General features: G+C 46.2%; 2 protein-coding genes across 3 annotated transcripts; both read right to left on the bottom strand.

Moving 5' to 3' along the window:
• Positions 1 to 1,576: 1,576 nt before the first annotated feature.
• LOC308575341 (alpha-1-antitrypsin-like) lies at positions 1,577 to 10,839 on the bottom strand. 2 transcript variants are annotated; one of them, XM_081173959.1, is made up of 5 exons: positions 10,699 to 10,836; positions 8,648 to 9,353; positions 7,475 to 7,745; positions 5,551 to 5,701; positions 1,577 to 1,946 (listed from the first exon to the last, which is right to left on the bottom strand). In XM_081173959.1, the coding sequence occupies exons 2-5, from the start codon at positions 9,315 to 9,317 to the stop codon at positions 1,743 to 1,745; spliced, it is 1,296 nt and encodes a 431-aa protein (XP_081030085.1). In that variant the 5' UTR covers positions 9,318 to 9,353; positions 10,699 to 10,836; the 3' UTR covers positions 1,577 to 1,742. The 2 variants fall into 2 exon arrangements, with proteins under 2 accessions (XP_081030085.1, XP_081030086.1); XM_081173960.1 differs by lacking the exon at positions 1,577 to 1,946 and adding an exon at positions 5,144 to 5,406 and having other exon boundaries at positions 10,699 to 10,839.
• Positions 10,840 to 17,301: 6,462 nt separating this feature from the next.
• LOC308575325 (alpha-1-antitrypsin-like) lies at positions 17,302 to 22,617 on the bottom strand. The gene is made up of 5 exons (XM_081173958.1): positions 22,554 to 22,617; positions 21,307 to 22,012; positions 20,129 to 20,399; positions 18,706 to 18,856; positions 17,302 to 17,671 (listed from the first exon to the last, which is right to left on the bottom strand). The coding sequence occupies exons 2-5, from the start codon at positions 21,974 to 21,976 to the stop codon at positions 17,468 to 17,470; spliced, it is 1,296 nt and encodes a 431-aa protein (XP_081030084.1). The 5' UTR covers positions 21,977 to 22,012; positions 22,554 to 22,617; the 3' UTR covers positions 17,302 to 17,467.
• Positions 22,618 to 24,400: the final 1,783 nt, after the last annotated feature.

Here is a 24,400-nt window from a genome sequence, read left to right as displayed (position 1 = left end):
TGGGAGCTGTTGTCCTACAACGTCTTGAGGGCACCAGGTTGGCAAAGGTTGGTCTATGCCAACTGCCCATGGCCCTCCAGAGTTCCTGCCTGGGCGTCTCTCCCAGCCCCACCTGGAGATGCCAGGGATTAAGCTTGGCAGCTTCTGCATTCAAAGCAGATGTTCTGCCATTGAGCTACCGACCTACACTGTAGGCTGGTGAGGAAAAGAGAACATGGGAAACTGCCCAATATTGAGCCCACTCACTGGCCCCAGCACCATCAACACTAACTGGCAGGGTTCATGAAAAGTCTGCATTTGAATCGCGCACATTTCGGGTGTAGTTTCTGCATAAAAATGACAGGGGGATGCTGGGAGTTAGAAACATAGGAAGCTGCCTTATACCGAGCCAGACCATTGGTCCATCTCACGCAGTGTTGTCTACACTGACTGGCAGCTGCTCTTCAGGGTTCCAGGCAGGAGTGTTTCCCAGTCCTCTCTGGAGACACCAGGGTTTGAACCTGGGACCTGGCAAAGCAGATGCTCTAACACTGAACGCCTTTCCCCAAAAGTTGATTGAGTCTGTCCATCTATCTCAGAGCTTTCCGAAGTGTGTGTCGCAACACGTTAAGTGTGTCGGCTGCAGTGTGTAGGTGTGTTGCACGAACGTTCCCTTCACTCCTCCTGAGGCTGGGAAGGGATTCGTTTCACCTCTGGTTTGCTAGTAAAACTGAATTAAAAACATTTAACATTTATTTGCCTTAACATTTCTAAAAGCGGTTTTCTATAAAGAAGACATCACCATTATCTCCACCCCAAGCACTTGTTGCAGTTACACATTGTCTGCCATATCGATTTGCTGTTGTTTAGGGAGAGAGCTGTTTAAAAGGTAAAGACAACGGAGACAGGCAAATCGTTCTTCCTGTCCCCAGTTGAAGAATTTCCCTAGCGCCGAAATGTTTCAGGCTCCTGTTTAAGCAAAAAAATAAACTTGCTTCTTTCTGAATCATTTCAAACAGATCCATTGGGCTTACTCCTTTTTCCTCTTGCTCCCCCAACCCAACATTCTGAATCCAGGGTTGGCTACAATTGCATCCATTATGCAGAGCATGTTAGCTGCCTCCATTGGTGGATACTTGAATGGCAGTGGTGATGGCAGCCTCGCCAGCTACTCTCCTTCAACCCTTTCTCTGGTGTTTCCCATCTGGTGGAAGACAGAGCTGTGTTTACCACATGACCTGGCTTTCACCCACCCAAACTAGCCTGCAGCCCTGAGGCGTGATGGTGGGTGCCAGTTTTGAAGGAAGATTCAAAGTGTCAGGCTTTTGTTTCTAAAAGGATAACTGATGTCATCTTGCTCCTTGCAACTGGCAGCAAAATATATTCAGCAGGCCCGGATTGATTCCCTCGTTACTTGATCCCGCAGAAATTATAGGGACTCTGAGAGTCATGTCTGGTTCTGTGGAGCTTTTATTTTTTTAGAAGCAGGCATTGTTACAGGATTCAGCATTAACCACTGAAACAGAGATCTCTTTCCATAGCCAGAAACATGCTGCAGGCAACAAATGGTGTAAGAAATGTAGTCTACAAGATTACAATATTTTCAAATCATTTTATTCCAGCAGTGATTTGTGCTCATTGCCTTATTTAATTTCAAAGCAAATTGGATAACACTACTGGGGTTAGGCTAGTACAAAGTGAGGAAATCCATGTTTTAAAGATCAGGGGAAATTGCAATGGGAAATTTCAATCTGATCACGTACTCATTTTTCAGTTGGGTTCACAATTTTCCCTAAGAAGAGGGCACTGTGTGTTTTCTTTTCCATAATTAGAAGGAGGTAGGGTCTGTTGATCTTAAAGATAAGATTAGGATCAGGACGTTCAAACTGTGGTGAAAACTCTATAACTGTGACTCCGGCGGCTTCAGTGCCACCCTCATGAATGTCCACGACAGCCTTGTGAATGGCCTGGAGGGAAATAGTGACATATTACTTGTCTTCATATGTGATGGAGGAAAGCCTACCATAACATGTGTGCTGGGTGAGTAACTACCTCTGTCTCCCATGTAAATATCCAAAAGTTCCAGGTGACTCTGGGTTCTAGTATTATGAATGGTAAGATCTTCCCTCTTTCCCCCTTCTCCACCTCTGTCATGCCCCTTATTTACCTCCATTCTCCCTGCCCCTGCAAAGAAACAGAGAGTTCCTCTACCCCCATAATCCTTTTAGATGCCCTTTTCTGAACTATTATGTCACCTCTTATTTACCGTATTTTTCGCACCATAGGGCGCACCGGACCATAGGGCGCACCCAGTTTTTAGGGGGGGAATTCAAGAAAAAAAATCTTTTTCCCCCCCGCAGCCCCAAAGAGCAGCGTACAGGCTGCACACAACCTCTCCCTGCCGGAGGGGTTGCGTGCAGCTATGGATCAAGCCAAGGCAGCGAGCGGGATGGATCCCGCTCGCTGTTTTGGCTTCCCCTTTAGCCCCATTCAGCCTCTCCTTGGCGGAGGGGCTGCACAGGGCTTTCCTGGCTTTACTGGGAGGTGGGGGGATTCCCTCACCTCTCCCCAAAGCCCGCAGAAGCCGTGCAAACCCTTTAAAGAGATCACGGCTTCTCCTGGCTTTCCTGGGAGGCGGGGGATTCCCCCACCTCCCGCAAAACCGGCAGAAGCCGCGCGCCTTTTAAAAGGGCTGCACGGCTTCTCCTGGCTTTCCTGGGAGGCGGGGGGATTCCCCCGCCTCCCGCAAAACCGGCAGAAGCCACGCGCCTTTTAAAAGGGCTGCACGGCTTCTCCTGGCTTTCCTGGGAGGCGGGGGATTCCCCCGCCTCCCGCAAAACCAGGCTCCCCCCCCAGCCTTCTAACCAAGTCGGGGGACAGCGGCAAAGGCGCGCTGCGCCCCTGCCGCTGTCCCCCGAGTTTGCGGGGCTGGCGACGGGGAGGAGCAGGCTTCTCCCCCCGCCAGCCTTCTAGACAAGTCGGGGGACAGCGGCAAAGGCGCGCTGCGCCTCTCCCGCTGTCTCCCGAGTTTGCGGGGCTGGCGACGGGGAGGAGCAGGCTTCTCCCCCCGCCAGCCTTCTAGACAAGTCGGGGGACAGCGGCAAAGGCGCGCTGCGCCCATGCCGCTGTCCCCCGAGTTTGCGGGGCTGGCGACGGGGAGGAGCAGGCTTCTCCCCCCGCCAGCCTTCTAGACAAGTCGGGGGACAGCGGCAAAGGCGCGCTGCGCCTCTCCCGCTGTCTCCCGAGTTTGCGGGGCTGGCGACGGGGAGGAGCAGGCTTCTCCCCCCGCCAGCCTTCTAGCCAAGTCGGGGGACAGCGGCAAAGGTGCGCTGCACCCCTGCCGCTGTCCCCCGAGTTTGCGGGGCTGGCGACAGGGAGGAGCAGGCTTCTCCCCCCGCCAGCCTTCTAGACAAGTCGGGGGACAGCGGCAAAGGCGCGCTGCGCCCCTGCCGCTGTCTCCCGAGTTTGCGGGGCTGGTGACGGGGCGGAGCAGGCTTCTCCCCCCGCCAGCCTTCTACCCAAGTCGGGGGACAGCGGCAAAGGCGCGCTGCACCCCTGCCGCTGTCCCCCGAGTTTGCGGGGCTGGCGACGGGGAGGAGCAGGCTTCTCCCCCCGCCAGCCTTCTAGCCAAGTCGGGGGACAGCGGCAAAGGCGCGCTGCGCCCCTGCCGCTGTCCCCCGAGTTTGCGGGGCTGGCGACGGGGAGGAGCAGGCTTCTCCCCCCGCCAGCCTTCTAGACAAGTCGGGGGACAGCGGCAAAGGCGCGCTGCGCCCCTGCCGCTGTCCCCCGAGTTTGCGGGGCTGGCGACGGGGAGGAGCAGGCTTCTCCCCCCGCCAGCCTTCTAGACAAGTCGGGGGACAGCGGCAAAGGCGCGCTGCGCCCCTGCCGCTGTCTCCCGAGTTTGCGGGGCTGGCGACGGGGAGGAGCAGGCTTCTCCCCCCGCCAGCCTTCTAGCCAAGTCGGGGACAGCGGCAAAGGCGCGCTGCACCCCTGCCGCTGTCCCCTGAGTTTGCGGGGCTGGCGACGGGGAGGAGCAGGCTTCTCCCCCCGCCAGCCTTCTAGCCAAGTCGGGGGACAGCGGCAAAGGCGCGCTGCGCCCCTGCCGCTGTCTCCCGAGTTTGCGGGGCTGGCGACGGGGAGGAGCAGGCTTCTCCCCCCGCCAGCCTTCTAGACAAGTCGGGGGACAGCGGCAAAGGCGCGCTGCACCCCTGCCGCTGTCCCCTGAGTTTGCGGGGCTGGCGACGGGGAGGAGCAGGCTTCTCCCCCCGCCAGCCTTCTAGACAAGTCGGGGGACAGCGGCAAAGGCGCGCTGCGCCCCTGCCGCTGTCTCCCGAGTTTGCGGGGCTGGCGACGGGGAGGAGCAGGCTTCTCCCCCCGCCAGCCTTCTAGCCAAGTCGGGGACAGCGGCAAAGGCGCGCTGCACCCCTGCCGCTGTCCCCTGAGTTTGCGGGGCTGGCGACGGGGAGGAGCAGGCTTCTCCCCCCGCCAGCCTTCTAGCCAAGTCGGGGGACAGCGGCAAAGGCGCGCTGCGCCCCTGCCGCTGTCTCCCGAGTTTGCGGGGCTGGCGAGGGGGAGGAGCAGGCTCCCCCCCGCCAGCCTTCTAACCAAGTCGGGGGACAGTCCCCCGAGCTTGTGGGGCTGGCGGTGGGGCTCTCCTGAAGCCTGGAGAGCGAGAGGGGTCGGTGCGCACCGACCCCTCTCGCTCTCCAGGCTTCAGCGAAAGGCTGCATTCGCACCATAGGACGCACACACATTTCCCCTTCATTTTTGGAGGGGAAAAAGTGCGTCCTATAGTGCGAAAAATACGGTATTTACTTTCATTGTCCCGACTTCTACATTGTAAGCTCTCCTATGGCTCAGTTGGTTAGAGCCTGGTGCTGATAATGCCAAGCTTGAAGGTTCGATCCCCGCATGCGACAGCTGCATTGCAGTTGGTTGGACTAGATGATCCTGACGGTTCCTTCCAACTCTACAGTTCTACAATTCTATAGGCCATTGCTTTACCCTATAATTGTTTCAGATGGCCTTTTCTGAACTACTCTACAGTGTTCTGTTTAAGGTGTGGTGATTTGAATTGTACGTAGTATTCCAAATGTCTTGGCAACATAGATTAAGAATAATGCATTGCCATCACACCCACAAGATGACTCAAGACACAAACGTGTGGAAGAAAGGGTATATTTATTTTTTAAAATATAATGATTCTGAAGACCTGCAGAATAAGGAATCCACATTAACCAAAACAAAGTATAGTCTGGGCATGGAAGCTACCTAATGCAGGAGGGATGAAAGCTCTCCTTATTCCTGGGCATGTTTACATGCATTGCCTGAGGTGGTGGAGACAAAGATTGGAAACAATCATCCCCCTTCGCTCTGAACACCTTGGGTATATGAATTTGACAAGCAACCTCCACCTTGGCGTTCATCCTAATGCACATGCCGAGTGAAAGGGCACAAATAATAATAGTAGCAATAATAATGCCCACAACCAGATCATCTCTCATGAAATGCCTTTCTAAAGTGCTTGTATAAGACAGCAATATTCAGGAGCAGACCACCTCACATACTTACTTTGGAAACATACAGATTGGTTTCACTGGTAATTCCAGACAGGTCAGCATTCTCGTCGCTAAAGACATCAGTCACACCCATTCTCTGCAATGTGTCTTTGACATCATAGGATCCAGAAATGGAAATTTTTGGAAGGTACAGGTGCATTTCTCTGATTAACATATGGATAGCAAAATCCAAACATTAAATTATGAGCGCAAATAATTTTGTTTAGGTTACCTCCAGAAGTGCACATAACATTGGTATGTACAATTAAAGAGGGGCAAGTAGTGGATTTGTATGCTGGTGTATCAACAGCAGGGTGGTTTCTTTGCTCACCTCCTGCTTCTGTTATTCGTCTTCTATAGGAGCCTTTCCTAACCTAGTGCCATCCAGATGTTTGAGACTGAAATTGCCATCAACTTTAGTTAGCTCGTGATGGGCTGTCCAATCTGGAAGGCACCAGGTTGGGGGAGGCTGCACTTTAGCATCAGGGAGGACCATAACTGGAGGAGAAATGGTGGTTATGAAGAACTGACCTCCATACAATGTATTTTTACTTTGTTCCAAAATAATACATTTATATTAAATTTAAAATATAAACGAATTGGTTGTGTGTGCATGAACTGACCCCCATACGATGAATTTTTACTTAGCCTTCTGACTCAGGAATGTCAAATTTCTATAGCAGAAGAGCCAAATTCCTCATGCAATGGATCTCTGGGAGCCACACCCCTAATATTTCACCCAAAAGCACACTTCAAACTTAATTTGTTTCAAAACAAGACATTTATATTAAATTTAAAATATAAACAAATTGGTTGTGTGTGTATGTTTACTGTATATATCGGTGGCTTACTGCAACTTCTGGAGAAGATGATCAAAAGGGTTGAGGCCAAACAACTGCAGACATTTGTAGATGGGACTCTATAATCCCTGCATCTCTCTCCTTTAATTCCTATAGTTCCAGAGGTGTCTTTTATATCACGTGAAAGCTCACATATAATGAGGAACTTAATGATTAAGAGAATATTTTGAAAATGGAATAAGCTGTCACGTGAATGCTGACTATGCTTACTAGATGGATCAGTGGTCTGACTTGGGATAAGCAGCTTCCTATGCATCCAAGTTAGGTTTCAAAACTGATGATTCTTGTCCTGTACTATAAAGGCAGGGACGCGGGTGGCGTCAGAGCCTAGGACTTGCTGATCAGAAGGTCAGCGGTTCGAATCCCCACGACGGGGTAAGCTCCCATTGCTCAGTCCCAGCTCCTGCCAACCTAGCAGTTCGAAAGCACGTCCAAGTGCAAGTAGATAAAGAGGTACCACTCCGGCGGGAAGGTAAACGGCGTTTCCGTGAGCTGCTCAGGTTTGTACGCCGGCTCCCTCGGCCAATAAAGCGAGATGAGCGCCTCAACCCCAGAGTCGGTCACGACTGGACCTAATGATCAGGGGTCCCTTTTTACTATAAAGGCATCATCTGTAATAAAGGTAGCACTGTGCCAAACCCCATCCACATTCCCCAAAATTCCTCATCCCTTGAGAAAGTGAGGGTGTTTCTTTCTGATTAATTCTCATGGCCTGCTTGTAAAACAGGAGTGAGGAACCTCTGGTTGACCATATGTTTTGGACTACAACTCCCATCCTCCCTGACCATTGGCTGTGCTGGCTGGGGCTGATGGGAGTTGTAGCCCAACAATATCTTGAGGGCTATAGGGTTTCCCCCCGTTGTAAAAGATAGTAAGAAAAAGGGCACAAATCTCCACACTTCCATCCTCATGAAATGTCGCATAATGTCTCCTTCCACCTTCTCCGCTGCTCTTTTTCTTTGGGTGTTGGTGGTAGTTTTGTTTTGTCCTCTCTCCCCAAAATGGCCAAAGGAGAAATGCCATGGAATATCAACTCAACAGCAGCAACAGTTTAATAACAGCACATAGGAGACTTACTCGTATATGAAGGATCTTTTACATCTATCCAGAAATTCCATGCTCAAGCCATCCTCCACGTGCTTCATTTTCCCTTCATCTGGCAGAATGAACCATGCGCTGGCATCTCCTTTGTATGGAATTTCCACCACTGAGCAAGACAGCTCGTCATCATGGAGGAAGTTGTAATAGCCATTTCGATACATTAAGTTAACTTTCACAGTTGTGTTTGCATCTACAAAAAAATCTTCTTCCTTTGTAAAGCGAGTGTCGAAAGGATATTTCCAATGGGCTTTGGAGGGAGAAAAGAAAAGTTCCAAGAACCGAGTAAATGGATCGTGAAATTCACCAGGGCAATGGAGGACAATCTTTTTAAGCCTAAGGGCTTCAATTTCTCCTGGGAAATCTTCCAAGGGCAACATGCCAATGGTGAGTTGGGGCCAGAGGTATAAATGCTCAGAGAAAGACTTCCCCACCGATCTCTCTATCCTTGATCCAGGGAATCAGGAGGTATTGCCACACCTCAAGGACACATTCCTGCCATGCAAATGCATGGAGGATGTGGAACAGGATGGCTGAGGGATGCAGCCTGGGGGATACAATTCTCTGTGTTGAAGAAAATACAGAGCAGGGCCAGTGGGAGACATGACCCTGAGGAAGGGAGTATGGTCTGGGAAGATTCCCGAGGAATGGATAAGGAAGTCTGGAGGGATGCATCTAGCTTGTGGAGAAGTAGTTTTCTACCCCTACACTAGTAAAGCAAAGGTAAGCACAGATCACATTGTATTGTCCATTAGAAGTATCCCTGCTTCCATGTTGACCCTGTGATGTTGAACAAGCTGAAAGACCCAACACATAAACCAACATAAAAGAATGGGGAAGTCTCTCTACCCCCCATTTCTTTAATTAAAAAAAACCCCTATGATCCCATGCTATGACTTTCATTCTACCTCAAAACCAAAACTCCCCTTAATTACTGGTAATTTTATTACACCTGCCTGTGTGCCTGTATGGCTGTTTATTTGCATCTACAAAACCCTTCTTATTCTGAGGATGCCTGAAGATGATTTTTAATTTTTTATTTTATTCCAGTATTGCAATTACAAAAGTCAGTGGCAGAGCAAAGCAGATTAGAAGATGCCTGGAGATTTTTTTTTACAAACCCCCAATTTATTTATCTTTCTTTCAACTTACCTTTGAAGAAGATGTAGTTCAGTAAAACCATCACAGTACTTGGATCAAGCTTATCAACCGCATGGGGTATTTTCCCGTGAGTTTTGGCCTGCACATAATTATTTATTTGGGTTTTAGCTGCCGATGAATTCTGGAAGTTGGATGAAAAGGCTTCAGCTCCATACAAGGTTTTGACATCTTCCAGGAATTTTGGAAGTATTTTCAGTGGCTCATCTATGAATAAGGCATTCCCTGTGTTAATCAGGGCCTTGTTGTTTGGATCATTCAGGGCACTGATGAGCTGATGGAATCCTTTGTGTATTTTGTGCTCTTCAGTCTCCGAAAGGTTAAAAGCAAGTCCTTTGTAAATTTGGCTTTGTGTTTCAGATTTGGCACCCAGCGTCAGTGCCGCAAAAGTGCTGGAGATGCTGACTGGAGAGAAGAAAATATTTTTGGCAGCTTCACCTAAAGCTATTTGTTTGTGGAATCTAAATGCAAAGTTGGCATTACTGGGAGCAATCTCATGAGCGTATGTCAAGTTCTGACCCTGTTCTTCTTCCACAGAAGGATGTGGGTGTTCAAATATCATTTTATCTCCATGACCCTCAGAGTCCTTAGGCTGTCCTGGGACGTGGTGACAGTGAACTTGAAGAACACTCAGTAGTAAGGAGAGGGAGATCAAGGCCTTCATTCGGATTGGTAAGTATTCTTTGACAATGAAAATATCCTACAAACAGTAAAAGAGGCATTTTTAATCAAATTATTCTGTTCAACTCTGTTTAAAGGACAGGGTTGTTCAAGCATTCAACTCACTGGACATGAAATAGTGGGTTGTGCTAGTAATTCACACAACATATTTCATCCATGGAGCATGTGAATAGAGTAAGACATTTCAAAAGTTAGATATGCTGTTTTGGTAGAAGAGTTTGGATTTGATATCCCGCCTTTCACTCCCCTTCAGGAGTCTCAAAGTGGCTAACATTCTCATTTCCCTTCCTCCCCCACAACAAACACTCTGTGAGGTGAGTGGGGCTGAGAGACTTCAGAGAAGTGTGACTGGCCCAAGGTCACCCAGCAGCTGCATGTGGAGGAGCGGAGACTCGAACCCGGTTCCCCAGATTACAAGACTACCGCTCTTAACCACTACACCACACTGGCTCTTCTTCTTCTTGGTAGGACAATGACATTTTGATAAAATGTTATTTCCATTTTTTAAAAGAAAAACTATTAAGTTATTCTGAATATAAAACATCTTTATGTTTCTGTTTCCTAACGTGCATTCTAGAATGATCATAATGCATTTAATGTTTTCATTTAAAATATATGTTTGCATCATTATCAAATCATCTTCCTCCAAGTAAAAACCATTTGATTTTTCAGAACATATCAATAGAACTCTGCCATTTACTTCAGTGGGACTTGAGAAATATCATCTCTGTCCCATATTTACCTACCCAGCAAATATATTTCACCTGTCTTGTGAATAGTTCAGTTGAATAAACATGTCACATTTTTAGAAGCTGGATGCAAGGTTTTTTTCTTTTTCCTTTTGTTTTATTAAAAAACAGCAAGTCTGCATTGTGCCCAGTCTTTTTCTATAACATGAGGAATATCCAGCTTGTGCCCTGGCCACATACTGGTTAACGTCCAGTGTTGGGACAGGGCTCTCTCTGGTTGCACTGTGCCACATTCAGCAGAACCTTCGAGCTTCCAGTTTGGGGTTAAATGTGCCCTACTCAGGTTGGGAAAAATTCCCATGAAAACATGCATTCTGAGATATTGCATCCCAAATGGTGATCTCTGCAGAATAAAAAAGTATCCAGCCCAATCAACAAAGAATGTTGGTAGTGGTTAATATTTTTGTTACATGTGTGCCTGAGTTAATAGGTGCACTTTGTCATTCTAACGGTCATGTTTTGCATCCCTGATTTTGTGATAAACCAAAGTCAGTGAGAAGGGATAGGAAGGTGGGAGAAGAGAGAAAATGGATGAAGACTCTTGTACTGTCCTGTTTCCATGCATAGAATTCAATAAAAGATAAACAGAAAAAGAAAAATGCATATCATACTTACAGAATTCTCCAAACGACACTATATTGGTCTATGTGACTCCTTTGTTAGTTACACACCAGACTTATATAATACTTAGTCTTCAGCATTAACCATTAAGCAGAACAAACATGGATTATCAAAGGGTACAGAGAGCACAATGTGAAGCAATGGATTTTCAAGTGGTCTCTAGACTTTGCACAATGGTATCAGCAGCCAAGATAAGGGGTCCTTTGAATGGCCTACAAACCTGATGGCACCAAGCCATCTTGTGGCCCTGAGTCTTCACTCATACTTTCCCAAGTTTTCACAGATGGAAATAGCTACATTTCCTCATCTCTTTTGGTTTCAGGTCAGGGTGTGGGGATCCTCAGGCCTCTCTGTCTGGGCCCCCAAACTCTCTCCATGCTGCTCTCCATACTTCTCTCCCCACAGGCTGTATTCTTCCCTCTCACCGCCTGTTTTCTTGAGTGTTTTTGCTTGGCTAGAATGTGTCCATGAACTCTGAATGCATCCTGTTTATCCAAGTGGAGGTCAGAGCGGGTTGTAGAAACTAGCCTACTGTACAAAGGTAAAATTTACATTTGTCTGTCTATTCACTTTTGCTCAGTGCATATATATATATATATAGAAAAAAAGGTGCTGCTACTTACCATAAAGTTCTTATAGTAGGTGCCACACTTTTAACATTTGACAAAAATTGTGCCAGTACTGCGTGCCCTTGAGTAGCCCCCCACCCCAAAAGCACTGCTTCTGCCCGTGCTCTTTCCCATTACTGGAGGGTGGCCCTAAGAAGCTTGCATAGCAGCCAATGTCACCCTCCGGCTGATCAAGGGTCCCATACCCTGTTTTAGAAAGTTACCTCTTTTTAGATAATTTTTCAAAAACATAAGAACATGAGAATGCCCTCCCTTCAGATGTCAAGGAGATTAAGTCCTACATAACTTTTAGAAGACACCTGAAGGCAGCCCTATATCAGGAGGTTTTTAATGTTTGATGCTTTATTATGTTTTATATATTCTGTAAGCCACCCAGAGTGGCTGAGGAAACTCAGCCAGATGGGTGGGGCATTATGATGATGATGATGATGATGATGATGCCTGTTGGATCAGTTCAATGGCTCATTGACTCACAGTGGCCAACCAGATGCTTATGGGAAGCCCACAAGCTGTCCCAGTGGCTGGCACAGAGGCAACAGTGTGCAGAGGTAACAGGATGTCCTGAGAGGTGTGCTTTCTTCCAGATGCAAATATGTGACAGAGAAAATGCCAAGTCTTATAAATCCCACTGACCACTACCCTTTCCTTCTGATTCATGTGGGTACAAACAATACTGCCACATACAGCTTCAACATACAGCAAGGGGCTATGAGGCAGGAAGCTGAAGAGCCGTAGGGCACAGATTGTTTTTCCATCACTCCACCCGGTTGAAGTTCGTGGTCCAGGAAGAGAGAATAAAATACTGGAAGTAAATCACTGGCTGCGCAGGTGGTGTCATCAGGAAGGGTTTGGCTTCTTGGATCATGGTCTCTGCTTACTTGAAGAAGGACTTTTGGAGGAGATGGGCAGCACTCCACAGCGGCTGGCAAGAATGTGTTTGCTAAGAGTCTCACAAATCTGATCAGGAAAGCTTTAAACTAGATCCCGAGCAGGAGGCGGACAATAATACAGAAGACAGAGGAACACCTAGGACAGGGGATAATGATGGTGCTCCAGAAACCTGATAAAGGGCAGGAAATGACAAGAAGGAAGTAGCTGGAGGGAATGACATGGTTTCAGTTGTCTCTATACCAATGCACAGAGTATGGGAAGTAAGCAAGATGAATAATAATGATATGTAAAGGATGTGTTTAATCGTGAATAAATCCATGACCCAGAGCATGGAAACTAGATTTAGAGTATATGAGTAAAAATAGTAGGTCAATGGCCTCACTGTGGGTGTCTGCTATAGACCCCCAAGCTAGACTGAAGACTTGGATGATTCCTTCCTAAAGCAGATTACCAAAAATTACACAAGGAAAGATATTGTTGTGATGGGAGACTTCAGCTACTCCAATACCTGCCAGGACTCTGCCAAACATGTAAAGGCCAACAATGACCACTCCCCGCTTAAAATGGGGGGCGCCCTTTGCGTGGACGCGTGCAGCCCCTAGATCTGGAGCGGCTCCAACAGCATAGACTTGGCTTTGCCTTCCCTCAGGTGGGATACCTGGAGGTCTCCACCTACCTCAGTCAGTTGTCCAATCCCATCTGGGGTAAGCGTTGCCAAGGAGACCAGGCCAGGTAGGGGAGGGATTACCTGCCCACACAATAGAGGGAGGATCTTACCTAGGAATCCTCACTTGGCTCCAGAGCTTCTCCCACCCTACCCACCCTCAGTTAAGGTCTTATTTTGCAGGTTAACTTTTCTTCATAGGTTTTGCAGGTTAACCTTTCTTCACAGGTGAGCAGCAAAGTCAGTCCTCAGGGAATGTGCATGCGACCTTGGAACGGACAGCTCACGGAAGAACCCCGACCAAACCTAAGAGGAGGCGTGTAGTGGTGATAGGGGATTCCCTACTGAGGGGAACAGAAGCAGTGATCTGTGGGCCTGACAAGATGTCTTGGGAAGTGTGCTGTCTCCCCGGGGTTAAGATCCAAGATGTAACTGAACAACTGCAAGGAATCATAAAACCCACTGACAAATACCCCTTCCTCTTGGTTCATGTCGGAACCAATGACACTGCAAGCAATAGCCTCCAGAAGATCAAAAGAGACTACGAGGCTCTTGGCAGGAAATTGAAGCAACTAAATGCACAAATTGTCATCTCATCTGTCCTCCCAGTTGAACGACGTGGCCCAGGGAGAGAGGGGAAAATAGTGGAAGTGAACAGCTGGCTTCGCAAATGGTGTAAACAGGAACGGTTTGGATTCTTAAATCACGGACTGCAGTTTCTTGAAGATGGACTTCTGGCAAGCGATGGGCTGCACCTCACAACGGTTGGGAGAAATGTTTTTGCCAAAAATCTCAGAAACCTCATCAGGAGGGCTTTAAACTGACTAATGTGGGGGAGGGAGACAGTGCTCCTGAAGGTAGGAGTCTATCAATTGATGAAGATGATCATCCAAATGTCATAGACCAAATGGATCAAACAGCACGCAGACCTAGTGGTGGGAGGAAAAAGTCCTTAAATAAGAGACACGGGGGAATGATTAATGGACTTCAATGTCTGTACACTAATGCGCAAACCATGGGAAATAAACAAGATCAGCTTGAGCTCTTGGTACAGCAAACTAAATATGACATAATAGGCATCACTGAAACCTGGTGGGATAAGTCCCACGATTGGAATGTAATAATGGGGGGATACAATCTATTTCAGAGAAACAGACCAGACAAGAAAGGAGGAGGAGTGGCGTTATATGTCAGGGATGTGTATACCTGTGAAGAGATCCAAGATTTAGAACCTCAAAGCCAAAGTGAGAGCATTTGGGTCAAAATTAAGGGAGAGAAGAATAACAGAGACCTCATTGTGGGAGTTTACTATAGATCCTCAAGCCAAACGGAGGACATAGATGATGCCTTCCTGGAACAGATGGCCAAGCAAGGAAGGGAGATAGTAGTAATGGGGGACTTCAATTACCCGGATATTTGTTGGATGTCAAACTCAGCCAAGAGCATAAGGTCAAACAGATTCCTCACTGGCCTTGCAGACAACTTCATTGTCCAGAAAGTGGGAGAAGCAACAAGAGGAACAGCCATTTTAGATCTGGTCCTAACCAATGTTGCTGACCTGGTTAGTGGGGTAGAAGTGGAAGGATCATTAGGCGCGAGTGATCATGCTCTTCTGAAGTTTACTATACAGCAGAAAGGAGCAGCCAAGCATACTAGGACTCAATTTCTTGACTTTAAGAAAGCCGACTTCATAAAACTTAGGGAAGTGCTGGGTGAGATCCCATGGACAGTAATACTAAAAGGAAAGGGAGTTCATGATGGCTGGGAGTTTGTTAAGAGGGAGATAGATAAAAGCACAACGTCAGGCAATACCAATGAGACGGAAACATGGAAGATGCCTAAAGAAGCCAGGGTGGCTATCTAAAGAACTTTTAACTGAGTTAAGATTAAAAAAGGATGTGTACAAAAAATGGAAAAGGGGGGAAACCACCAAAGAGGAATTCAAACAAATAGCCAGCACGTGTAGACACAAAGTCAGAAAAGCTAAAGCACAGAATGAACTCAGGCTTGCTAGAGAGGTTAAAAGCAACAAAAAAGGCTTTTATGGGTATGTTCGTAGCAAAAGGAAGAACAAAGAAACAGTGGGGTCACTCAGAGGAGAAGATGGTGAAACGCAAACAGGGGACACAGAAAGGGCTGAACTCCTCAATGCCTTCTTTGCCTCAGTCTTCTCCGATAAAGAAAACAATGCCCGACCTGAAGAATTTGGAGCAAATGATTCAGCAAAGGAAACACAGCCCAGAATAACTAAGGAGATAGTACAAGAATATTTGGATAGTTTAGATGTATTCAAGTCTCCAGGGTCAGATGAACTGCATCCAAGAGTATTAAAAGAACTGGCAGATGTGATCTCAGAACCACTGGCAGTCATCTTTGAGAATTCCTGGAGAACAGGTGAAGTCCCGGCAGACTGGAGGAGGGCAAATGTTGTCCCTATTTTCAAAAAGGGGGAAAGAGAGGACCCAAATAATTACCGCCCAGTCAGTCTGACATCAATACCAGGGAAGATTCTGGAGCAGATCATTAAGCAAACAGTCTGTGAGCACCTTGAAAGGAATGCTGTGATCACCAATAGTCAGCATGGATTTCTGAAAAATAAGTCATGTCAGACTAACCTGATCTCGTTTTTTGACAGAATTGCAAGCCTGGTCGATGAAGGGAACGCAGTGGATGTAGCCTACCTTGATTTCAGCAAGGCATTTGACAAGGTGCCCCATGATATTCTTGTAAAGAAGCTGGTAAAATGCGGTTTTGACTATGCTACCTCTCAGTGGATTTGTAACTGGCTGACTGACCGAACCCAAAGGGTGCTCATCAATGGTTCCTCTTCATCCTGGAGAAGAGTGACTAGTGGGGTGCCACGGGGTTCTGTCTTGGGCCCAGTCTTATTCAACATCTTTATCAACGACTTGGATGATGGACTCAAGGGCATCCTGATCAAATTTGCAGATGACACCAAACTGGGAGGGGTGGCTAACACCCCAGAGGACAGGATCACACTTCAAAACGACCTTGACAGATTAGAGAACTGGGCCAAAACAAACAAGATGAATTTTAACAGGGAGAAATGTAAAGTATTGCACTTGGGCAAAAAAAATAAATGAGAGGCACAAATTCAAGATGGGAGACACCTGGCTTGAGAGCAGTACATGTGAAAAGGATCTAGGAGTCTTGGTTGACCACAAACTTGACATGAGCCAACAGTGTGACGCGGCAGCTAAAAATGCCAATGCAATTCTGGGCCTCATCAATAGGAGTATAGCATCTAGATCAAGGGAAGTAATAGTGCCACTGTATTCTGCTCTGGTCAGACCTCACCTGGAGTACTGTGTCCAGTTCTGGGCACCGCAATTCAAGAAGGACACTGACAAACTAGAACGTGTCCAGAGGAGGGCAACCAAAATGGTCAAAGGCCTGGAAACGATGCCTTATGAGGAACGGCTAAGGGAGCTGGGCATGTTTAGCCTGGAGAAGAGGAGGTTAAGGGGTGATATGATAGCCATGTTCAAATATATAAAAGGATGTCACATAGAGGAGGGAGAAAGGTTGTTTTCTGCTGCTCCAGAGAAGCGGACACGGAGCAATGGATCCAAACTACAAGAAAGAAGATTCCACCTAAACATTAGGAAGAACTTCCTGACAGTAAGAGCTGTTCGACAGTGGAATTTGCTGCCAAGGAGTGTGGTGGAGTCTCCTACTTTGGAGGTCTTTAAGCAGAGGCTTGACAACCATATGTCAGGAGTGCTCTGATGGTGTTTCCTGCTTGGCAGGGGGTTGGACTCGATGGCCCTTGTGGTCTCTTCCAACTCTATGATTCTATGATTCTATGAAACAGATCCATTGGGCTTGCTCCTTTTCCCTCTTGCTCCCCCAACCCAACATTCTGAACCTAGGATTGGCTACAATTGCATCCATTATGCAGGGCATGTTAGCTGCCTCCATTGGTGGATACTTGAATGGCAGTGGTGATGGCAGCCTCGCCAGCTACTCTCCTTCAACCCTTTCTCTGGTGTTTCCCATCTGGTGGAAGACAGAGCTGTGTTTACCACATGACCTGGCTTTCACCCGCCCAAACTAGCCTGCAGCCCTGAGGCGTGATGGTGGGTGCCAGTTTTGAAGGAAGATTCAAAGTGTCAGGCTTTTGTTTCTAAAAGGATAACTGGTGTCATCTTGCTCCTTGCAACTGGCAGCAAAATATATTCAGCAGGCCCGGATTGATTCCATCGTTACTTGATCCCGCAGAAATTATAGGGACCCTGAGAGTCATGCCTGGTTCTGTGGAGCTTTTATTTTTTTAGAAGCAGGCATTGTTACAGGATTCAGCATTAACCACTGAAACAGAGTTCTCTTTCCATAGCCAGAAACATGCTGCAGGCAACAAATGGTGTAAGAAATATAGTCTACAAGATTACAATATTTTCAAATCATTTTATTCCAGCAGTGATTTGTGCTCATTGCCTTATTTAATTTCAAAGCAAATTGGATAACACTACTGGGGTTAGGCTAGTACAAAGTGAGGAAATCCATGTTTTAAAGATCAGGGGAAATTGCAATGGGAAATTTCAATCTGATCACGTACTCATTTTTCAGTTGGGTTCACAATTTTCCCTAAGAAGAGGGCACTGTGTGTTTTCTTTTCCATAATTAGAAGGAGGTAGGGTCTGTTGATCTTAAAGATAGGATTAGGAGCAAGACCTCCAAACCTTGGTGAAAGCTCTATAACTGTGACTCCGGCGGCTTCAGTGCCACCCTCATGAATGTCCACGACAGCCTTGTGAATGGCCTGGAGGGAAATAGTGACATATTACTTGTCTTCATATGTGATGGAGAAAAGCCTACCATAACATGTGTGCTGGATGGGTAACTACCTCTGTCTTCCATGTAAATATCCAAAAGTTCCAGGTGACTCTGGGTTCTAGTATTATGAATGGTAAGATCTTCCCTCTTTCCCCCTTCTCCACCTCTGTCATGCCCCTTATTTACCTCCATTCTCCCTGCCCCTGCAAAGAAACAGGGATTTCCTCTACCCCCATAATCCTTTTAGATGCCCTTTTCTGAACTATCATGTCACCTCTTATTTATTTACTTTCATTGTCCCGACTTCTACATTGTAAGCTCTCCTATGGCTCAGTTGGTTAGAGCCTGGTGCTGATAATGCCAAGCTTGCAGGTTCGATCCCCGCATGCGACAGCTGCATTGCAGTTGGTTGGACTAGATGATCCTGACGGTTCCTTCCAACTCTACAGTTCTACAATTCTATAGGCCTTTGCTTTACCCTATAATTGTTATAATTGAAAAATGGCCTTTTCTGAACTACTCTACAGTGTTCTGTTTAAGGTGTGGTGATTTGAATTGTACGTAGTATTCCAAATGTCTTGGCAACATAGATTAAGAATAATGCATTGCCATCACACCCACAAGATGACTCAAGACACAAACGTGTGGAAGAAAGGGTATATTTATTTTTTAAAATATAATGATTCTGAAGACCTGCAGAATAAGGAATCCACATTAACCAAAACAAAGTATAGTCTGGGCATGGAAGCTACCTAATGCAGGAGGGATGAAAGCTCTCCTTATTCCTGGGCATGTTTACATGCATTGCCTGAGGCGGTGGAGACAAAGATTGGAAACAATCATCCCCGTTCGCTCTGAACACCTTGGGTATATGAATTTGACAAGCAACCTCCACCTTGGCGTTCATCCTAATGCACATGCTGAGTGAAAGGGCACAAATAATAATAGTAGCAATAATAATGCCCACAACCAGATCATCTCTCATGAAATGCTTTTCTAAAGACCCCCTCACATACTTACTTTGGAAACTTTCAGATCGGGTTCACCGGTAATTCCAGACAGGTCAGCATTCTTGTCGCTAAAGACATCAGTCACACCCATTCTCTGCAAAGTGTCTTTGACTTCATAGGATCCAGAAATGGAAATTTTTGGAAGGTACAGGTGCATTTCTCTGATTAACACATGGACAGCAAAATCCAAACATTAAATTATGAGTGCAAATAATTTTGTTTAGGTTACCTCCAGAAGTGCAAATAACATTGGTATGTACAATTAAACAGGGACAAGTAGTGGATTTGTATGCTGGTGTATCAATAGCAGGGTGGTTTCTTTGCTCACCTCCTGCTTCTGTTATTCGTCTTCTATAGGAGCCTTTCCTAACCTAGAGCCATCCAGATGTTTGAGACTGAAATTGCTATCAACTTTAGTTAGCTCGTGATGGGCTGTCCAATCTGGAAGGCACCAGGTTGGGGGAGGCTGCACTTTAGCATCAGGGAGGACCATAACTGGAGGAGAAATGGTGGTTATGAAGAACTGACCTCCATACCATGGATTTTTACTTTGTTCCAAAATAATACATTTATATTAAGTTTAAAATATAAACGAATTGGTTGCGTATGCATGTTTACTGTATATATCAGTGGCTTACTGCAACTTCTGGAGAAGATGATCAAGAGGGTTGAGGCCAAACAACTGCAGACATTTGTAGATGGGACTCTACAATCCCTGCATCTCTCTCCTTTAATTCCTATAGTTCCAGAGGTGTCTTTTTTATCACGTGAAAGCTCACATATAACAAGAAACTTAATGATTAAGAGAATATTTTGAAAATGGAATAAGCTGTCACGTGAATGCTGCCTACGACTATGCTTACTAGATGGATCAATGGTCTGACTTGGGATAAGCAGCTTCCTATGTATCCAAGTTAGGTTTCAAAACTGATGACTCTTGTCCTGTACTGTAAAGGCATCATCTATAATAAAGGTAGCGCTGTGCCAAACCCCACCCACATTCCCCAAAATTCCTCATCCCTTGAGAAAGTGAGGGTGTTTCTTTCTGATTAATTCTCATGGCCTGCTTGTAAAACAGGAGTGAGGAACCTCTGGTTGACCATATGTTTTGGACTACAACTCCCATCCTCCCTGACCATTGGCTGTGCTGGCTGGGGCTGATGGGAGTTGTAGTGCAACAATATCTTGAGGGCTATAGGGTCTCCACCCCTGTTGTAAAAGATAGTAAGAGCAAGGGCACAAATCTCCACACAACTCCCATCCTCATGAAATGTCGCATAATGTCTCCTTCCACCTTCTCGGCTGATCTTTTTCTTTGGGTGGTGGTGGTAGTTTTGTTTTGCCCTCTCTCGCCAAAATGGCCAAAGGAGAAATGCCATGGAATATCAACTCAACAGCAGCAACAGTTTAATAACAGCACATAGGAGACTTACTCGTATATGAAGGATCTTTTACATCTATCCAGAAATTCCATGCTCAAGCCATCCTCCACCTGCTGCATTTTCCCTTCATCTGGCAGAATGAACCATGCGCTGGCATCTCCTTTGTATGGAATTTCCACCACTGAGCAAGACAGCTCGTCATCATGGAGGAAGTTGTAATAGCCATTTCGATACATTAGGTTGGCCTTCACAGTTGTGTTTGCATCTACAAAAAAATCTTCTTCCTTTGTAAAGTGAGTGTTGAAAGGATATTTCCAATGGGCTTTGAAGGGAGAAAAGAAAAGAAAAGTTCCAAGAACCGAGTAAATGGATCGTGAAATTCACCAGGGCAATGGAGGACCATCTTTTTAAGCCTAAGGGCTTCAATTTCTCCTGGGAAATCTTCCAAGGGCAACATGCCAATGGTGAGTTGGGGCCAGAGGTATAAATGCTCAGAGAAAGACTTCCCCACCGATCTCTCTGTCCTTGATCCAGGGAATCAGGAGGTATTGCCACACCTCAAGGACACATTCCTGCCATGCAAATGCATGGAGGATGTGGAACAGGAAGGCTGAGGGATGCAGCCTGGGGGATACAATTCTCTGTGTTGAAGAAAATACAGAGCAGGGTCAGTGGGAGACATAACCCTGAGGAAGGGATTATGGTCTGGGAAGAGTCCTGAGGAATGGATAAGGAAGTCTGGAGGGATGCATCTAGCTTGTGGAGAAGAAGATTTCTACCCCTACACTAGCAAAGCAAAGGTAAGCACAGATCACATTGTATTGTCCATTAGAAGTATCCCTGCTTCCATGCTGACCCTTTGTGATGTTGAACAAGCTGAAAGACCCAACACATAAACCAACATAAAAGAATGGGAAAGTCTCTCTACCCCCCATTTCTTTAATTAAAAAACCCCCTATGATTCAATGCTGCGGCTTTCATTCTACCTCAAAACCAAAACTCCCCTTAATTACTGGTAATTTTATTACACCTGCCTGTGTGCCTGTATGGCTGTTTATTTGCATCTACAAAACCCTTTTTATTCTGAGGATGCCTGAAGATGATTTTTAATTTTTATTTTATTCCAGTATTGCAATTACAAAAGTCAGTGGCAGAGCAAAGCAGATTAGAAGATGCCTGGAGATTTTTTTTTACAAACTCACAATTTATTTATCTTTCTTTCAACTTACCTTTGAAGAAGATGTAGTTCAGTAAAACCATCACAGTACTTGGATCAAGCTCATCAACCGCATGGGGTATTTTCCCATGAGTTTTGGCCTGCACATAATCATTTATTTGGGTTTTAGCTGCCGATGAATTCTGGAAGTTGGATGAAAAGGCTTCAGCTCCATACAAGGTTTTGACATCTTCCAGGAATTTTGGAAGTATTTTCAGTGGCTCATCTATGAATAAGGCATTCCCTGTGTTAATCAGGGCCTTGTTGTTTGGATCATTCAGGGCACTGATGAGCTGATGGAATCCTTTGTGTATTTTGTGCTCTTCAGTCTCCGAAAGGTTAAAAGCAAGTCCTTTGTAAATTTGGCTTTGTGTTTCAGATTTGGCACCCAGCGTCAGTGCTGCAAAAGTGCTGGAGATGCTGACTGGAGAGAAGAAAATATTTTTGGCAGCTTCACCTAAAGCTATTTGTTTGTGGAATCTAAATGCAAAGTTGGCATTACTGGGAGCAATCTCATGAGCGTACGTCAAGTTCTGACCCTGTTCTTCTTCCACAGAAGGATGTGGGTGTTCAAATATCATTTTATCTCCATGACCCTCAGAGTCCTTAGGCTGTCCTGGGACGTGGTGACAGTGAACTTGGAGAACACTCAGTAGTAAGGAGAGGGAGATTAAGGCCTTCATTCGGATTGGTAAGTATTCTTTGACAATGAAAATATCCTACAAACAGTAAAAGAGGCATTTTTAATCAAATTATTCTGTTCAACTCTGTTTAAAGGACAGGAATTTGTTCAAGAATTCAACCCACTGGACATGAAATAGTGGGTTGTGCTAGTAATTCACACAACATATTTCATCCATGGAGCATGTGAATAGAGTAAGACATTTCAAAAGTTAGATATGTTGTTTTGGTAGGACAATGACATTTTTGTTGTCCTACCAAAACTTATCTAACTTTTGAAATGTCTTATTCATATAAAACTTATTTATGTTTCTGTTTCCTAACATGCATTCTAGAATGATCATAATGCATTTAATGTCTTCATTTAAAATATATGTTTGCATCATTATCAAATCATCTTCCGCCAAGTAAAAACCATTTGATTTTCTTTTGGAGACTTGTGCGAAGGGGCTGACTTTTTTTTCCCCACGGAAGGTGGGGGAAGAGAGAAAATGGATGAAGACTCTTGTACTGTCCTGTTCCCATGCATAGAATTCAATAAAAGATAAACAGAAAAAGAAAAATGCATATCATACTTACAGAATTCTCCAAACGACACTATATTGGTCTATGTGACTCCTTTGTTAGTTACGCACCAGACTTACCGTATTTTTCGCACCATAGGACGCACCGGACAATAGGACGCACTTTGTTTTAGAGGGGGGAGAACAAGAAAAAAAAATTCTCCCCCTCTCTGCCCAGCGCCCCTTCAGTGAAGCGGCAGGAGGCGCTGCACAGAGAGGGGGAGAACTTTCCCCCTCTTGTTTTCCCATTCTAAAACAAGGTGCCATTTAAGGTGCGTTCAGGCGGCTACCTTGGAAGCCTGGAGAGCGAGAGGGGTCGGTGTGCACTGACCCCTCTCGCTCTCCAGGCTTCAGGTTTCTTTCGACCTGCTCTTTGGGGCTGGCGGGGGGGGGGGAAGCCCACCGCCAGCCCCAAAGAGCAGGTCAGGGAGCAGCGGAAAGGCGCAGCGGAGAGGCTCCTGCCATAGCCGCGCGTCACCTCTCCAGCTGGGAGAGGGTCGCGGGAGGCTGCTTTAGCCCCGCGTGCGCTCTCCCGGCTGGAGAGGTGACACGGGGCTGTAGAGGTTCCTGCCATAGCCGCGCGTCACCTCTCCAGCTGGGAGAGGGTCGCGGGGCTATGGCGTCTTCGCTCCATAGGACGCACACACATTTCCCCTTCATTTTTGAAGGGGAAAAAGTGCGTCCTATAGAGCGAAAAATACGGTATATAATACTTAGTCTTCAGCATTAACCATTAAGCAGAACAAACATGGATTATCAAAGGGTACATAGAGCACAATGTGAAGCAATGGATTTTCATGTGGTCTCTAGACTTTGCACAATGGTATCAGCAGCCAAGATAAGGGGTCCTTTGAATGGCCTACAAACCTGATGGCACCAAGCCATCTTGTGGCCCTGAGTCTCCACTCATACTTTCCCAAGTTTTCACAGATGGAAATAGCTACATTTCCTCAACTCTTTTGGTTTCAGGTCAGGGTGTGGGGATCCTCGGGCCTCTCTGTCTGGGCCCCCAAACTCTCTCCATGCTGCTCTCCATACTTCTCTCCCCACAGGCTGTATTCTTCCCTCTCACCGCCTGTTTTCTTGAAAGTTTTTGCTTGGCTAGAATGTGTCCATGAACTCTGAATGCATCCTGTTTATCCAAGTGGAGGTCAGAGCGGGTTGTGGAAACTAGCTTACTGTACAAAGGTAAAATTTACATTTGTCTGTCTATTCACTTTTGCTCAGTGCTTAGGTGCTGCTACTTACCATAAAGTTCTTATAGTAGGTGCCACACTTTTAACATTTGACAAACATTGTGCCAGTACTGTGTGCCCTTGAGTAGCCCCCCACCCCAAAAGCATTGCTTCTGCCCGTGCTCTTTCCCATTACTGGAAGGTGGCCCTAAGAAGCTTGCATAGCAGCCAATGTCACCCTCCGGCTGATCAAGGGTCCCATACCCTGTTTTAGAAAGTTACCTCTTTTCAGATAATTTTTCAAAAACATAAGAACATGAGAATGCCCTCCCTTCAGATGTTAAGGAGATTAAGTCCTACATAACTTTTAGAAGACACCTGAAGGCAGCCCTGTATCAGGAGGTTTTTAATGTTTGATGCTTTATTATGTTTTATATATTCTGTAAGCCACCCAGAGTGGCTGAGGAAACCCAGCCAGATGGGTGGGGCATTATTATTATTATTATTATTATTATTATTATTATTATTATTATTATTATTATGCCTGTTGGATCAGTTCAATGGCTCATTGACTCACAGTGGCCAACCAGATGCTTATGGAAGCCCACAAGCTGTCCCAGTGACTGGCACAGAGGCAACAGTGTGCAGAGGTAACAGGATGTCCTGAGAGGTGTGCTTTCTTCCAGAT

This window comes from Podarcis bocagei (assembly GCF_964188305.1).
Source record: "Podarcis bocagei genome assembly, chromosome: 1".
Lineage (NCBI taxonomy): Eukaryota > Metazoa > Chordata > Lepidosauria > Squamata > Lacertidae > Podarcis > Podarcis bocagei.
This window is presented reverse-complemented; position numbering and strand designations above follow the sequence as displayed.

Excerpts from the sequence above, each read along its gene's own strand:
- LOC308575325 (XM_081173958.1), bottom strand. The coding sequence starts at position 21,976 with ATGAAGGCCTTAATCTCCCTCTCCTTACTACTGAGTGTTCTCCAAGTT. Across the intron at positions 18,857-20,128 it reads AAAAGATCCTTCATATACGA|AGAAATGCACCTGTACCTTC; the intron begins GTAAGTCTCCTA and ends TGTGTTAATCAG. Across the intron at positions 17,672-18,705 it reads CCGATCTGAAAGTTTCCAAA|GCCATTCACAAGGCTGTCGT; the intron begins GTAAGTATGTGA and ends ATTTCCCTCCAG.
- LOC308575341 (XM_081173959.1), bottom strand. The coding sequence starts at position 9,317 with ATGAAGGCCTTGATCTCCCTCTCCTTACTACTGAGTGTTCTTCAAGTT. Across the intron at positions 7,746-8,647 it reads GAACTACATCTTCTTCAAAG|CCCATTGGAAATATCCTTTC; the intron begins GTAAGTTGAAAG and ends CTCCCTCCAAAG. Across the intron at positions 5,702-7,474 it reads AAAAGATCCTTCATATACGA|AGAAATGCACCTGTACCTTC; the intron begins GTAAGTCTCCTA and ends TATGTTAATCAG.